Here is a 17,665-nt window from a genome sequence, read left to right as displayed (position 1 = left end):
AGGTGACCACAGACCTGTACCACGTGCTGGCTAACAATGGCTACCAGATGGACTGTAGAGGATTGGTCAAGGTGAAGGGGAAGGGTGAAATGACCACTTACTTCCTCACCAGTGGCCCCCACAGTAGTTAACCAACCAGGTGGAACCACTGCACCCCCGCGGGCTTGACCCACTCCGTACCGACGCACAGTGCAAACTGTGGACACTGAGGACATTTGCCACACATAAAGGTGTTTGAAGGCTGTTTTTGCACAAGCGACCACAAAGCCTTAGGATCCTAGGTTGCCTTAGGATGGGAGTATGCTTGTGTTTATGAGCAATAGTACAAGTGTTTCCTCTCGAGGTCATTATTTATTTTTGTGCAGATGGATAAGCTATATAAAGGAAGTGGAGTTCATGCAAGGACACACATGCAAGGACACAAATGGAGGATGAACATGACCAAAGAACAACTGTCCCAAGTATACTCATTGAATTATCTTTGCAGAAGCCGCGGTAGTAAAGTCACTGTCACCGATAGGGACAAACAAAAGAGAGCACTACACACATGTACACACAGGCAACGAACAACAACATGCGTGTGTGCCTTCACAGCGCCGCCTTTGTTTCCTCGAGCCTGTGATTCTCCACAGCCGACACGTGAGGCTGCTGGTGGGTCACCAAGATGTTCCGTTGATTTGGTTCACGTCAGAGCAAGACGACGTAAAGCAAAGGAGAAGCAGTCACATTTGTATCACGGATGAAAGTTCTCAAGTGTTTTTTGGGACATTTTGTACCAGCGTATGTGAGTTTCGTGTTTATGAATGGGTGACACGATGCTGAACCGTTCCTCTCAACGAGACATACTGTAACTTTTCACTGTATTTGTATTATCTGACACAACATGGTTTTCTGTTTGCTGCAAAGCATGTTTTATATCCATCCTCAGAGTTGAGTGCCCAATCCTGACTTCTCGTGATTCAAGGAGAATCCTGTCTTTTTACTGGACGTTCATGTCATTCCAAGCAAAACGTTTAAAAGCCCATGAAACGATATTTTTGGACCGCACCGACTTTTAGACAGCATATGCAGCATCTCTTTGCCTGCTCACATAAATTGCCTTGATGTTATGTGGTTGCAAGGCCCTTATTTTTATGGACCAAGACTTGCTTTTTTCATCGGAAGGTGCCCACACGCCCAGAAGAGTCGAAGAGATGAATGTATAGAATAATAAACAATGGAACAACCACTGTGCTACTGAGATGTGACTGCCGTCATAAGCAATCAAATTGGTTGAACTTCTGGTTTGTTGCAAATGACAGCCCAATTTTAAAGTGATTATGAGCTCACTTTTTCTGTAGAAGTCCACAATATTTTTGCCTTAAGAGGTGACAAGCCTTTATATTGCTCTCTGCGACATGAAATAAAAGGTCAAAGAAATTATCTTTTTTTTTTTCATTTTCCCTTACATAGATTTATGATCTCCTGTTTTCTGTTGATCCACTTCTACAGTATGACTGTGTTTTACAAAACATTAAAGGGGACCTATTATGCTAATTCTTCCACCCTTTGTATTGAGTTGTGGACTCCTATAGAGCAGCTACACAGATAACCCACACAGAAAACATTTTTATATTTTCCAGAATCTGCACCTATTCCAGCTGTATTTCTTTGGATTTGTGCTTCCCGCCAAAACGGTCTGTTTTAATTTATTCTACCCACGGCCCGCCCCCGAGCCCACTCTGCTGTGATTGGTCACACGCCAAAAGTGCTTCCTACTTATGAACCATATAAGGACATCCAACCCTCTGTGACATCACAAAGGGGCAGTTTTACCACGCCTTCTAAAACCGAGCGTTTTGAGCCATCCCAAACTTCTTTCAGGGCTCACTTCCAAATACGCAAACCTCATTATCTGAAACTTTGGCATGGTTAAACACCAGAATGTAACATTCTAACTGCATTTATAGGTCAGAAAAGTGGAAAAAGCACAATACGTCCCCTTTAATAAAAGCAAAATAGACCCTTACAAAGAATGCATGTGGTTCTAATTTGAATGTCACGCCAATCAGAAGCCTGCAATCAAGCTGCCTCCCTGTGAGAGTAACTTGAGACACCCACTTCTTCTGTTGCTTCTCCTTTTCCAAAATAAATCAGTCTCCAGTTCCAAGAGGCAAAGCAGTTCCGAATTTGTAATTGCTCGTGCATGAATAATGAATTTCTGTCCAGCAAATGGCAATGGTCAAACAGCACTTTATGATAAACATCAAGTGACAGGAATTCCTGCTAATTCTCATTGACTAGATCACACTGGAGAATTGGCACAGAATATGGGAAGTGTTTTTGTATCACCCACAATGTTTATTTCATGTGACATTCAATGGTTTGTTTGCTGTGCATTAGGCCATACACACCGTTGGGGACCATTTTCACATGACAGCAGTAAAAACAAGTTGTCCTATCTTACATCTAATGTGACCTGCAGCTATGAGGAGGGATTTTAAATTAAAGAAAATTTTGGTTTTAGGGAATTTTTTAACTACAGGTCACATTTGGGTGCGTTTTTCACAAGAACAGCCTGTGTTCCACCACATTTGTATGCAGGTTCTTAGTAAAACAGCATTTAAAACACTTTGGAGGTGTGGTGGTTGAGGGTTCATGACAGTGACACGTCTGCAACAGGTCCATTAACTGATCTTCTCATATGAGTGAATATTCATCCAATATATTGTCAGACCATGGATACGACCATGTCCTAATTTCCTTAAAACTCAACCCATTTGTCATGTGCCCTATCCTCCAGGAAAAGCTGTGTTCCTTTTTTTTCTAAAATTCATCTTCTGCTTTGTCGAAAAGTCTATTTTGGAGGATTTTTTAGAGTTGCCATCTTCCATCTTGGCAGTCAGATTCATTCATTCAGTAGAACACAAACATATCTTTGGGGTGCAACAATCGAATTGTTCAATACAATAAACCGTTCGAACAATAATTTTCCCTTTGTGAGCATTAACATTGCATTTGTGGAGATTGCAGATGAATGCAGTTAGTGTGAGGTACATAAAAAGGATACAATAAGTTACATAACATGATTAAAAACTGTTTAAAATAATAATAAATAAGTTAAAGTTAAAAGTAGTAATAATTAATGTTTGATGTAAATAATTCAGTTGTAAAAAAAAAAAAAAGCCCACTATTTTTTAAATATGTTTGTGTCTAAAATAATCCAAATCTCCGTTGTTGGTGTTTGGGTGTAATACCGCAAGGTCCACAAGGGTGGTAAAAAGACCACCCTACCATCCGTGCATTCACGATTGCACGGATGATGAATCGTGAGGTAGTTTGTAGGCAGCAGCAGGTCATCGAAGGCCATCATTTGTCGGGTTGAGACGGATAGTATCTTTTACGGATAATACATTTTTGCCGGATATGAGTATGAAACCAGTACATTTCATCATTATCTGTATTCGTGTTTAAAGAAAATGCTCATTATGTATTCACTCTTCACGCTCTGTGATTGGTCAGTTGCACACAGCGACCGCCTCTCCCGAGGAGGAAAGAGTGTCTCGTTCACGTACGCGGTTCAATCGGCAAGTGTTGCGTTGGTCACACTGCCTTCACTTTATTAGTTTTCTTCAGCTCTCCTCCAGTTTGGTTTGTATCTAAAGTTACTTGTGTCTAAAGGTAAGCTTGTTTCGGAACGTACGCGGGCTTGTCTGCAGGCTTGTGTGACATCAGTCACTTATGCATCAGGGATAGCATGAGCGCCTTTTTTCTTTTTGTCTTTTTCAGGCGTGTTAGCTACAATACAATAATTTTGTTAATTTTCAGTTAGCAGTACACAGACAGTGGTAACGGTAACCTGTATTGACTGGCCACAACATTAGGTACACTTGCACAGTATTACAAGGGCGGCATCAAGCATGCTGCATGTATTCCTGACATAAGCGAGCTAAAATATTACACTCCTCTCAGTACATAGCAGTATGCACCTTGCAATCTTCAACTTGTTTCATAATGTAAACGGTACATTATTTTCAAGACAGCGGGCACGATCGTGCATCAGTCACTGAGGGTGTTTTTTTCTCTCTCTCTGCTGACGGTGGTTTGGCTGCTGATATAAAGTCATTTGGAAAACTGCTTGAAGTACTGAACTCGATGCTTTTGGGAAAATACAGCAAGGCTGACAGATGTTTGCGTGAATCACCAACTTCACACAGCTCATTAAAAATAACTATAGAATAGTCCCAATGATCACTTACACACATTCACAGTACACATGTAGCTGAATAATAAACAATACATATAGCAACTTCTGATCAATCCATGTCAGTTTCAGATTTAAAGCGATGTACTGATTTAAGCCCCACCCATTTCCGGTTAAGTCACACTCACTCCCGCCCACCCCGATTACGGATAAGGATACAGCTCATTTAGTAGGGTGAACAGATACAGGTACAGGTACAGGTACAGGTACAGGTACAGGTACAGGTACAGGTACAGGTACAAATACAAATACAGATAATGGTGTACTGGCTCATCCCTAATATGAATCATTTGTTTAGGACATTGGCAGAAACAAAAATAGTTTCAAAACACAAAAACTTAACAAAAGAAAATGGCAGCTGCCAAACGCAAAGTCAATACCAGGCTGCTGATCCGGGTGTGGTTCCTGTTGGGTGTTTCCTGTGCTGTAGATCCGGGTGTTGTTCCTGCTGGGTGTTTCCTGTGCTGTAGATCCGGGTGTTGTTCCTGCTGGGTGTTTCCTGTGCTGTAGATCCGGGTGTTGTTCCTGCTGGGTGTTTCCTGTGCTGTAGATCCGGGTGTTGTTCCTGCTGGGTGTTTCCTGTGCTGTAGACTGCCACAGCGAAACCAGTCCCACAGGTGTTGCAACACCGTGAGTTGTCACTCACCACCATCTCACTACTGTTACCAGAGCCTGACATGTTGTGGCGTTCAAGCAGGTTTCTGATGGTGGGTTGGGAACAGTCCATACGCCTGGCTATATCACTGTAGCTCAAAGTGAAATCCATTTGATTTATCGATTACAAATATATATACAGTATATATATAAATTTTATGTAATTAAAACACATTGAGTTTATTAATATTATTAAATCAATTGTTTTATTTATGTTGCACTGACAAATATGCATCACATGAATTTTATGACCTGGTATCAACTAAAATGAAGTAATCCAAATACATAGAAATTATATATGTAATCAGAATACATACATTTGAAGTATTCGCCTAAATACAGTGCAAGGTCTGTGGGTCCACAACAGCTTGTCTTGCCTCAACGTTAAAGCAATGAGGACCAAAGCTGCTCTCACTTCTTTAATATTTGGGGTAAACAAGTGAACGAGGCATCAAATTAAAGTTCCTTCAATACTTCCTTTACCAGACCTGATTTTACAAATTTCAAAATGTAGTAAATTGCCATGAGGGGCCAGACTCTCGGATTTTCATTTATTGTTTTGTGTTGTGACAGTTCACTTTTCAGCCAGCAAGAGGCGCTATTTTGTTAACAGCCTCACCAAAATCAATCGGAGGAGGTCGGTGGCCAGGTTGGTCAACTAATTAAACATCACATTTTCACAATCATTAAATGTTTTTTTTCCAAATTAAATCGCCGAACAGCTAAATGGGAAGCTGCGGAAGCGGAGGTGAGATGAGTTACAGAGTGAGTCAACTTTCTAAATTGAATAACTGTTAACTGATTTCGTTAATGATACTGTTATGTTACAGTACTTGCTGTGAATGTACAACAATTTATGCTATCAGTGTGCTTTATAGAAAGCTTCTAACATGAAGGGGCCCCTCTTGAATGACTCATGAGTACGGGGATAAATAAATGATGGCCAAGCGAAGAGAGAGTCAAGAGACAGACAATACTCTGTTTCAAAACAAGCACATATCCTGTATTGCGTTGATATCCTGTTTGGACCATCCAGGAAACAGGAGACGGTTGCCAAAGCCTCTGTGGACTAAGTAGTTGTGACGTCACGTTTCAAAAGTCATCCATCTTGAGTCACACCATGTGGGCGTCAACATGCAGCCACGTGGCCTCAATATGGGCAGGTGTTGCTTGAAGAGAGGTGTGCTCCTGCCTCTTCTCCACCTTCCACTCTTTGTCCCACAGGGAGGCAAGGCAGGTGGACGAGGAGCTGCTGCCATGACACCTGAAGGCAGAGCGTGAGCGGTTGAACTCATCTGTCAGCGGTTGCTAACCGCCGATTGCTACTTCCTCAAATCAGTTTTCTTCTGCAGCCTTGAAGGAGTTGAATCATGCGTCTTCTACCACGACGGCGTATGTCCCCTGTGAAGTGGGCTCTCATCGGGGGGGCTGTCTTCATGGTAGCCTTGGTGGTTTTGCAGAGGGATGCTGGCCCCTCACCCTCTGGTGACCCCTGGTTCCAGGAACTAGTGGACAAGAAGGACATGATGATCGGCATGGTTCGTGAGGCTGTCAACAACATTGGCAACTTCCAGATTGGTGCTCCGCCACCTCCTCCTTTACCAGACCTGGTGGAGCCCACCCAAAACATTGTTTGCCCTTCTGGCTTCTACAGCAAGGAGGAGCTCAAGCCTTACCTGGATAGACCACCGCAGGACCCCAACGCCCCAGGGGCTGATGGGAAGGGATTTCAAAAGGATGTTTTGTCACCAGAAGAGGAGAAGGAGAAGCAGACGGGCATGGCCAAGCACTGTTTCAACCAGTTTGCCAGTGACCGCATCTCTCTCAGCCGGAGCCTTGGCGCGGATACGCGGCCTCCAGAGTAAGAGGAGCTTTGTTCGTTTGGTTTTATCAGCGTTACACTTAGCAGAGTAGCAGTGCTGACACAGCCCAGCTCCATTGATACCGGACCTGGACTACTCTCACGGTGGTAAATGATTGACAGCTCATCTGTATCACGGAAATGGGCCCTCTAGTTCAGGGGTCAAAGTGTGGAACAGTTAGCCTCTCCTTAAAGAATTATCTGTAATATACTTTAGATAGTGTTCTGCTTACTTAAGGCTCTGTTAAATCTCTCAACACAGGAACGACAAATCATTTGACTTTTCGCATTTTCTCTTTTCTCTCTCTAATCCACCCCCCCCCAGGTGTGTAGGGCAGAAGTTTCCCCGCTGTCCTCCCCTACCCACCACCAGTGTTATTATAGTGTTCCACAACGAGGCGTGGTCCACCCTACTCAGGACGGTGTACAGTGTCCTGCACACATCCCCCGCCATCCTGCTCAAGGAGATCATCTTGGTGGATGACTCCAGCACTGAAGGTATGAAGACGCAGTAAGGGGTGTCCAAAGTGGGGCCTGTGGCTTCTTTTCTTAAACTTGTAGGCTGACAAACTAAATAATACAGGTTTTTTTTTTTTTTTTAATTCGTTTGGGGAGAAACAATGTTACAAGAATAAAGTCAAAATATTATGGGAATAAAAACAACGACAAAAAAATTACAGGCATAATCATTTTATGAGAATAATCATTTTCATTATAATCATAATCATCATAATCATTTTATGAGAATAACGTCAAAATATTAAGAGAAGGAACTCGTACTCTAACAAGACAAAAGAAAATAAATTTGTAACATTACGAGGAAAAATTACATCATTTTTAGTAGTTTTCAGTCATCATATTATGAGAAACAAACAAAGCAAAACAAAGTTGTCATTTTAGAAAAATTAGGTTCACGTACTAAATGTACTGCAAAAAAGTTCAATGAGGATAATCCATAAAAGAGATCGTACAAATTATTTATTTCTAAAACTCACTGATGTTGTAAACAACATCAACATTTCAAACAGCTAAAATGATGCACGCTAACAATAACTAATTAACCAAAATGTCATACAGTCATTTTCTACAGGAGAAGACAAATACGACTTCAGGCATGAACTAAACACTTCTATGTGAGAACAACGTTAAAAACCCACAGTATTTCAGGATGTGGAATAACATTGTAGAACAGATTAAGTAAGGAACTTAAACAATGTACCAAGATGAACGAATTCAAGAAACAATACAATCAGTTCATGTGGTACATGTGTATCTGTCTCACCTTATTTGTATTTATACATTATTACACTGATTACTATACAGTATATACAGTGGTATAAAAAGGTTTGGGCACCCCTGGTCATTTTCAATATTTTCCTTTATAAATGACTGGTTGTTGAGATCATCCATTCCAGGTAAATATATCATATAGCAGACCAACACAGGGATAGATGAGAAGGGAAATGAACTTTATTTAAACTAAAGTAGGCAGGTGCACCCCATCAGAAAAAATACATCAATATTTGCAAAACTAAATGCTTCCTATAGCTTCCAATGAGGGTCTGGATTCTGGCTGAAGGTATTTTGGACCATTCCTCTTTCTAAAACATCTCCAGTTGAGTCAGGTTTGATGGTTTCCAAGCAATAATAGATATTCTGATTTTCAATAATATTTTGGTCTGGGGACTGAGATGGCCATTCCAGAACGTTGTACTTGTTCCTCTGCATGAATGCCTTAGTAGAATTGGAGCAGTGTTTAGGGTCATTGTCTTGGTGGAAGTATCCAGCCAACTTCAACTTTGTCACTGATTCTTGAAGACTGTTGGCAACAATCTGCTGATACTGACTGGAATCCATGCCACCTTCAACTTGAAGATTTCCAGTACCTGCACTGGCCACACAGCCCAAATAACTCCAAATGTCCAAATAACTCCATTTGACTTTCATCAGTCCACAGCACCTTATTCCAAAATGAAGCTGGCTTGTCCAAATGTGCTTTAGCATACCTCAAGCCACTCCGTTTGTGGCATGTGATCAGATAAGGCTTCTTCCTCATGACTCTACCAGAATAGCTCAATAGTTATTGGCCTGCCACTTGGCCTGCCACTCCAGACTAGAACTGTTCCTGTGGTCTTCCATGTCCTCACTATGTTCCTCAGAGTGGAACCTGACAGCTGCAATCTCTGAGCTAGCTTTTGTATCCTTCCCCTAGACCAGGATGTTGAACAATCTTTGCTCTCAGGTCATGTGACAGTTGTTTTGAGGCTACCATGGTGCCATCTTAAATATCCTTTCTATGAATGGCTTCACTTGTGTATGCAGGTCAAGGGTCAATGAGCTTACCAAACTAATGTTGTGTTCCAATAATTAGTGTTAAAGGTATTCTAACCAATAAAACAACAAGGGTGCCCAAATGTATCCACCTGCCTACTTTAGTTTAAATAATGATTGTAGACTTTCTGTAAATCCTATAAAGTTCATTTCCCTTCTCATCTATCCCTGTGTTGGTCTGCTATATGATATATTTACCTGGAATGGATGATCCCAACAACCAGTCATTTACAAAGGAACATCCTGAAAATGATCTGGGGTGCTCAAACCTTTTTATACCACTGTATTTCTGCTTATTATGATAGTGAAAAAACATCTTACATTACTACACTGTTATGTTACCTTACCACTGTTCTATGTAGTAAAAAAAATGGAATAAAAAAATGGAATACAGGAAGTCATAAATGTACTGCAACAGATGTGAAATGGATGTGGGGTCAGATTAAATCAGAATCAGAATCAGAAATGGTTTATTGCCAGGTATGATCAAACACATACTAGGAATTTTGTTTTGGTGAAGTAGGTGCAGACACATCTATAAAAAAAAGAATGAAAATATATAATATACAAAATAAACAATATAAATATATGTACACGGTCTGTTTTTTGTTTGTTATTAAGATATGCCTTTATTCGTCCCTCAGTGGGGAAATTTGTATTTCTATTCCGGAAGTGCAGTCTGACTGGTTTTCCTAAGAGTCCAAATTGAGCGTTAATGTAGCGCATATAGTGAGTGTCAAGTAAATAAGCTTAGTTTCTTCCTGTTCCTTTTGGACATGTGGAACTGTGGTGTATTTAAGTGCAACTTAATAAACTCATATAAAATAAAACCATGACTATAGGTTGAGGAAAAGTTACTAAAAACTACTCAGTTCGTTGGTTAAATATTTGTTCCAAAGAGGTGTGTGAATGTTCTGCTCACTATGTGACCACTCCCTGGTTGATGGCATGCGTCATCTGTCCCACTGCCGTTGTTACTTTTAATAGTCAAGTCAGGTTTATTTATATAGCCCTTAATCACAAAAGAGCCTCAAAGGGCAGGCAACAGTAGATGATAGACAATAGGCGTCAACAATGAGCGTCCTCCAGGCCAACTTTTTGATGCTGTATTCCCGCAGAGTACCTGAAGAGCCACCTGGAGGAGTTTGTGCGCGAACTCAAGATTGTCAGTGTGCTGAGGCAGCCGGAGAGGAAGGGCCTGATCACAGCCAGGCTGCTGGGTGCTAGTGTCGCACAGGGCCAAGTTCTCACCTTCCTCGATGCACACTGTGAGCAAGTTCACACAAATAACCACATGAACGAGCAGCAGCATTAGCACCCTTGGTGGCTGATGGTTCCATGTGACACATTCTTATAAGTACGACATTGTGCGGTTTCAGGTGAGTGTTTCCATGGTTGGTTAGAGCCGCTGCTTCGCCGTATCGTTGAAGTGCCAACCGCTGTGGTCAGTCCTCACATCGCCTCCATTGACCTCAACACGTTCGCGTTCAGAAAGCCCACTGCGACTGAGCGTGCTTACAACCGAGGAAACTTTGACTGGAGCTTAGGGTTTGGCTGGGAGCCCATCCCTGCAGATGCCCGTGATCTGCGCAAGGATGAAACCTATCCTGTCAAGTACGAAGATAATCTTAGACTGATTCCACCCTGGTCTCATTGGAGCCATTAATCTTTTTTTTTTACTTGTGAACATTTCAGAACACCCACTTTTGCCGGCGGTTTATTTTCCATCTCAAAGAGCTTCTTTGAACACATCGGAACATATGATGACCAAATGGAGATTTGGGGCGGTGAGAATGTGGAGATGTCCTTCCGGGTCAGTCATTTTATCCCGCCTTACACATTAAACAACAAATATGTGACAAATTCACTAGAAATAAGAGCAATGGAAGCAGGTATGGGAGGGAATTATGAAGATGAGCGATTGTTATGGCGACTGTTACCTGACAAACCAACCGCTCACTTGTACAGCGGCATTTTTGAAAATACTAAATCAAGCGGTTTGCGTGTAGGCCACACGGCCAGGAGACACAGGTTCGATTCTTTGCTCGGGCATCCCTGTGTGAAGTTTGCATGTTCTGCATGTGTGGGTTTTCTCTGGGTACTCCGGTTTCCTCCCACATTCCAAAAACATGTTAGGTTGATTGGATTCATTATGTTAATTAACCCAATTAACCTAACATGTTTTTGAATGGTTGTTTGAATGGTTGTTTGAATGTACCCCACCTCTCGCCCGAAGATAGCTGGGATAGGCTTCAGTATGCCCAAGTTAGCGATCCATCAAAGCACATTCCATTGATTTCTGAACAAGCAGCATGAGCAGTCTGCAAAACATTTTCAGCAGCAATGACTCTCTCAAATATATTTTTCACTCAAAGATATTTTCCACTTTCCTGATCTTTCATTCTGATATTTGTAAAATCAGTGAAACACTGTCGAAGCACAACATGCTTTTAGTTTGCTTTTAGTTTTGCATGAATTTACATAAACATAAAAACATTTGTCTTGCTTTTGTGTGTGACAGGTGTGGCAGTGTGGCGGTCAGCTGGAGATCATTTCTTGTTCTGTTGTGGGCCACGTCTTCCGGACCAAGAGCCCGCACACCTTCCCTAAGGGCACAGAGATCACTCGCAACCAAGTGCGCCTGGCCGAAGTGTGGATGGACGACTACAAGCAGATCTTCTATCGTCGGAACAAGATGGCTGCTGATATGGCCAGAGAGGTCAGTGTGGGGAGTCACAGGGTCATACATATTTTACAAATAACAATGTTTTCTGTTTTTGTTGTAGCACACCTATGGAGACATCTCAGATCGTCTAAAACTGAGAGAGAACTTGCAGTGCAAGAACTTCTCTTGGTACCTAAACAATGTCTACCCAGAAGCTTTCATTCCAGATAAAATCCCTGTCAAGTATGGAGCAGTAAGTGGTGTTTTCTATAGCCTAAAAAAACCCATAACACTCACAATTACAACTGCGCCAAATTCCTCACGATGCAAGGAAAACAGAGCAGAAAGGAGAAAGAGCATGAAGTGGTTCATTGACAAATTATTTATAATTATTTTGTGTATTCAGTGTCTTGAAAAGGCTACATGGAGGGTGAGTGGTTAGTGCGCAGGCCACACAGCTTGGAAACCCGAGTACGATTCCACCCTCGGCCATCTCTGTGTGGAGTTTGCATGTTCTCCCCGTGCATGTGTGGGTTTTCTCCGGGTACTCCGGTTTCCTCCCACATTCCAAAAACATGCTAGGTTAATTGGCCACTCCAAATTGTCCATAGGTATGAATGTTAGTGTAAATGGTTGTTTGTCTGTATGTGCCCTGTGATTGGCTGGCCACCAGTCCAGATTGTACCCCTTCTATCGCTCCAAGACAGTTGGGATAGGCTCCAGCAACTGAACTGTGTGTGCACGCGTGTGAATGCCTTCAAATGTTCCCTCTGCATAATCTCTTCAAAGCCCCAAGACTCTGTGGCTTTTCACTTCCTGGTTGCTGTGCAGCAAGTATTTATTAACGTACAGTATTTCTATCGGAAAGTTGCAGGCCAACTTCTTAAGTTGTTGTCAAAGGCAGTTCTCCACTTTGTAGCCATCTTTCCAGCTTAAAACTCTTTTTATTATGGAGTTGCATCATCACCTCTTTTTGCCTCTAGTGCAAAAAAGGTAAAAGTGGGACAGTTGTCGGGGTGAAAAAACAGTATAAATACATCTTTGGGAGCAAATGAGTTAGTAAATATTCAATATTTCAAGTTCATTAAGATATAAAGGTTAATGTTTTGTAAGTGATGGTGTCACGGTGTGTCGAGGGTTGGGCCCCAGATGCAGATGAAGGCAACAAGAGGTGCAGTCTTACAGTCTTTTAATCTGAAAAATCTAAGGCAACCTCCAAGAGGTTGCCGACCCAAAACAAGGCAGTGGCGAGGCAAAAAGGAAACTAACAACAAAATCTCCCAACTGGGCACTGCTATGCAAAAACAACCAGCGTACTGCAGGAGGCTGGCTGGATGGCTTGGGAGAGCTGGGCTGACCTAAGCACCAGAGGGCTAGCAGGTATCTGCAACAAGCAGTGGCCTTAAGTGGGCAGTAGAATTGATGGACTTCAGGTGTGCCCAGTCCTCCCGCCTCCAGCCCACTCAAGGACATCTGGAAAACACGGAAAACACAAACCAGGAGAAGGCAGGGACTAGCAACCTGGAAACAGGAGCAGAACCGTGACAGATGGGGTACATAGCTTCACTTCAAATGTCTGAATGGGTACTGTATCACTGTACAATTTTGTGAACCACTGCTCTACATGTCATGTATTGTGCCTGTCGCTTCAGATACGGAACGCGGGATCTAGAACCTGCCTGGATACCGGTGAAAAGAGCACTGGAGGAAAACCCCTTATCATGTACAGTTGTCACAACATGGGAGGCAACCAGGTACACACAGAAATCTAATTGCAGACATCAGAATTGGAGATGATTAGCTGAGCAATCTGTTTATGTCCTCTACAGTACTTTGAGTATACTTCCAATAAGGAACTGCGTCATAATATCGGAAAGGAGCTGTGTCTTCATGCGGTGCCTCATCCGGCGCCCGTGAAGATGGAGAAATGTCAGCTGCACGGGAAGGGGACTAGTTTATCGCCACAACAAGAGTGGATCTTCACAAAGGTTGGCTGTTTCAATCCTTGTTTTCATTCTTCAATTCATTTTCATTTTATTTTTCATTCTTCAAAATTTCTTCGACTGTGACACAGCCAATCGATATCTGTACAATTTGGCCTTTTCAGGAGAACCTTCTGAAGAATCCCAGCAGCGGGGAATGTTTACAGCTGAAAGGAAGCACTATTCAGATGGACAAATGTAATGCCGCTGACCACTACCAGCAGTGGAGCTTCACTTGACCTCCTTTTCTGCTGAAACGTTCTGCTGAATACTTGACTTTGTACGGAGCGAGGAGCATTTGGTTGCAATGGGTGGCTCCATGACATTGCAGGACCCCGCCATGACTGACTCAGGGATACACAATGGTTTTATAATAGAAGAGCCAAGCCATTTGGATGGCTTCAAGATGGTGAAAGACAGCAATTGACCTTGGGAAAGATATGAGGTGTCTGGTTTTAAATTATTTTTATACTTTGCTCTTTGAGACCTACTGCCAGTATTGGGGTGGAGCATCTGTAACAAATGTGGCCACTAATTGTCGTGGGAAACGTTTCGGACACTGTTAAATTGTTATTTACTGCTTGCTCGGTCCACATGACCAAGTACTGTTGGAAAGGCATCGGCCTGTCCAGCTGCATAGTGGCCCATGTTCACTAAACAGTCCAGTGTGAAATGGCTTTGACAGATTAAAATGCATTTCTTTTGCTGGTAGGGAATCAGGAACTCCAACCACTTGTGTCTGATTGTGGTGTCTTTAGGAATTGCTAGCAAGTAGCAAGCTTGGGGGAGAGCAGAGTGCTTATCAGGCTTACAGATACGCCCATATATGGAAGTTCTGTGACATCACAAAGGAGCAGTTTTACCATGCCCTCTGAAACCGAGCATTTTGAGCCGTCCCAAACTTCTTTTAGGACTACCTTCCAAATGCACAAACCTCATTATCTGAATCTTTGGCATCGTTTAGCACTAGAATACAACAGGATAAGCGGCATAGAAAATGGATGGATGGATAGTTGGCATCATACTTTCAGCTGCCGTCAGGTTGAGTTCCCATTATGGGTGACGTCTTTGATCTGACATCAGATGTGATGGACAATTCATCCATGGCATGTACATGCCAGTTCAGATGATTACATTAAATTGGGGTTGCTGTGAATGTTTATTGCATTGAAAAACCTGCCTGTGAGGTTTTGCTGACGTGTGTAATGTGCAACTGTCAGCCAATTTACCACAGCGCAGGGTGCGCTTTGCGTGCACCAACAATATACCAGGTCAGAGCTGGTGATCTTTCAGGGCACCATTTGTTTTGTTGCGAAATTCTCACTGTGCCAAGCTGAAAATGTGGACACCTCCCCTGGTGTGCCGTCACACCCATGTTGGTGCTGCCCAGTCGACCAAATTACCACTGCGTGGGGCGAGCCACGCTCCACCGCCCTGCACCACATCCATTGTTTGGAGATGACTTGTTACAAAGTCTCCACTGTAACCAAAGCAAAAGACTTGATCTGAGCCTCTCTAATGTAATCAACCATTGTGCTGAGGGCGACAAACATTCCTGACCATTGTGTCAAATGTTTCTGAAGAACCTGAAAGGTGAAGTGACGACGCTGTTATACCTGCTCTGTCAGAACGTACGTTTGACTGTTAAGCAACATTCTCAATAGACCACATAGGGAGGAAGGCTTCTTTTGCAATGCTAGGTGGCAGCATTAACACAAAGGTTGTGTGTTGAGGAAAGTTGGGATTTCAGTTGACTTTTCATCCCACCTTGTGCCATATATCCATACAGGCTGTGTTCGTTTTTTCTTTTCTTCCCACAGAAAGGGGTCGCTAGGATAGGACACGTTGTTATAACTCGCTGTAGATTTTTTTTTTTTCAACAGATTTTTTTTATCTCCACAAATAACAGGTTGTGAACCTGAAAATATAAAGGCTATTGTAACAAGAATATTGAAAACATTGTAAATATTGTATAAGGTATACAAATACATATACATATTCACTTAAACATGTAGATATAGTTATTTAATATACATCCATAAACAACAACATATGTAGCCCAGGTAAGCATATCAAATATCACAACCAGTAAAGTATTGTCGTGTACTGTAGTTTTATGTAGTAACACCGCACATAGAAATCCATGAGTAATGACAGGTAAGTAACTGCATTACCCAGCATGCAATGCTAAAGGCAAAAGCAACCAATCAGAAGCGGCTACAGACCGACCCAGCACCACAAACAGGAAGTATATTCGTTTTTTTTTGTTTTTTTAATTAGGAACGAATATAGAAAACAAAGGCATACAAATGTGCTAATCTATAGGCAAACACATTCAAGGCACAAGGTAAACACACACAAAAGAAAAGATCTTAAAATGTGCTTGTGTCAACTTTGGTGAATGTTGCGGGGAATGTTAGATATCGGGTCCTTCATTTTTTACCTCTACATCAGAGAACTTGTGTATAATGGAGTTTCTATTTGAACGTATTGGATATAGAGTGTTATTCAAATGATTTTGTTTGCTATCTCTTTGTTTAGAAAGTCTTGTTCATTTATATAGAGTAGTGGTAAATTAGGAGGAGGCAGACTTTCCAAATAAGTTGTTTGACTGGTGTACGAATCGCTTTGAATACTTTATTAAATTCAGATGTTCTACAATTAATACCATGAGCTGGACAGAAGTTTTCATATGAAAACCAGTTGCCGTGATTATCCATGATTATCCATAAGATGCGATATTGACCAAATACCTTTATCCATCCAGTGTTGTGAAAAGAGAGATTTTCTATATTACACATCTATTATTCTAGATGGGTGTTTGGTGTGGCATAAAATTATGGTTATACATCATTTTTTTGCATAATAGAACCTGTTTGTGAAAGGATGACAACTTTATGGGTCGTTTTTCATATAGTAGTCGTATTTAAGGACATTTCTTTCAAATAATCCTCTGGGGAGACAAAACCAAATACTATTTCTATCCATCACAAAAGATTTCAACCATTTTATTTTTAAGACAGCATTTAAACATTGGAAATCAATTGCTTGTAGGCCGCCTTCTTTATATTCTTTCATAGTTTCAGATTTTTTGATATAGTGAACTCGGTTTCTCCAAATGTAACTAAAGTTTAGTTGATTAATTGTTTTGATAGTTTCATCTGGTCTAGCCAGATCTCATTGATTACCCTTTTTATAGTTTCCATTTGGAATCCATTACAATCAGTTGATGTTTTGCTTTACTGTTATTGACAATATCAATAATTTCCTTTTTTGTCACATCATTGAGAAACAATGAATTAGGATTCATTTCTATTGTTTCATTCCTTTGCTCCTTTGTCCTGAATTTTGGATTTCCTTCTTTCAGCTTTGGACCAATATTTACAAAGTGGTAGTTGAACTTTTCAACTATCTCATTCATCTCATCTTTATTGGCGTTTCCAACCAAACAGAGAAAGTGACTCATTAGACAACTAATAATTAACAACAACTAATAACAATGATTAATATAAAGTTAAAATCTGGCTGTATTTTCTGACTGTTCATTTTTTCTCAAGGAGGCTGAGATCCCGCAAATAGACCATCAAATGTTCTCCTATTTGGCCATGTAGAGCCGAAATGCTGATGGGGTTAGATGCCTGGATTAGCCTGCTGCTGTGTTTAATGTAAGGTGGCGTACGTCGGGAATTACGTGCATTGTGGTCTCTGATGGCAGGTCCGGACACTTGTGGTAGTGAAAAGGTGAGGCTCAAAGCTAACAGCTATTCCAAGTGTAAACAAGGGACAAAAAACATGTTCATTGAACACATGTATTTTTCAGAGAACGTTGAACTGAATGCAACTTATTTGTAAATATAGAACTCGTTCAGATTATGTGCGACTCAGCATCAATTTTTAGGTGCAGTTATTACCTGACGAGCGATATAGTA

At 41.5% G+C, this 17,665-nt stretch overlaps 2 protein-coding genes across 2 annotated transcripts in view; both read left to right on the top strand.

The window, feature by feature from the left end:
• LOC131136433 (adenylate cyclase type 6-like) overlaps nucleotides 1–2,995 on the top strand; it is a 56,280-nt gene extending 53,285 nt beyond the window's left edge. The window contains exon 23 of the mRNA XM_058083235.2: nucleotides 3–2,995. Coding sequence (XP_057939218.2) covers nucleotides 3–131 — 129 coding nt within the window. The 3' untranslated portion in view covers nucleotides 132–2,995. The remainder of the gene's footprint in view (nucleotides 1–2) is intronic.
• Nucleotides 2,996–6,096: 3,101 nt separating this feature from the next.
• galnt6 (UDP-N-acetyl-alpha-D-galactosamine:polypeptide N-acetylgalactosaminyltransferase 6 (GalNAc-T6)) lies at nucleotides 6,097–17,115 on the top strand. Its single transcript, XM_058083237.2, has 10 exons — nucleotides 6,097–6,758; nucleotides 7,084–7,256; nucleotides 10,208–10,357; nucleotides 10,469–10,703; nucleotides 10,785–10,902; nucleotides 11,611–11,808; nucleotides 11,876–12,007; nucleotides 13,407–13,508; nucleotides 13,584–13,742; nucleotides 13,862–17,115. The coding sequence occupies exons 1-10, from the start codon at nucleotides 6,268–6,270 to the stop codon at nucleotides 13,973–13,975; spliced, it is 1,872 nt and encodes a 623-aa protein (XP_057939220.2). The 5' UTR covers nucleotides 6,097–6,267; the 3' UTR covers nucleotides 13,976–17,115.
• Nucleotides 17,116–17,665: the final 550 nt, after the last annotated feature.

Source organism: Doryrhamphus excisus, linkage group LG17 (genome assembly GCF_037039965.1).
Source record: "Doryrhamphus excisus strain RoL-2023G ecotype Guam linkage group LG17, RoL_Dexc_Guam_v1.1, whole genome shotgun sequence".
NCBI classification, from domain to species: Eukaryota; Metazoa; Chordata; class Actinopteri; order Syngnathiformes; family Syngnathidae; genus Doryrhamphus; species Doryrhamphus excisus.
The sequence above is the reverse complement of the archived record's forward strand: the minus strand, read 5'-3'. Positions and strand labels throughout refer to the sequence as shown.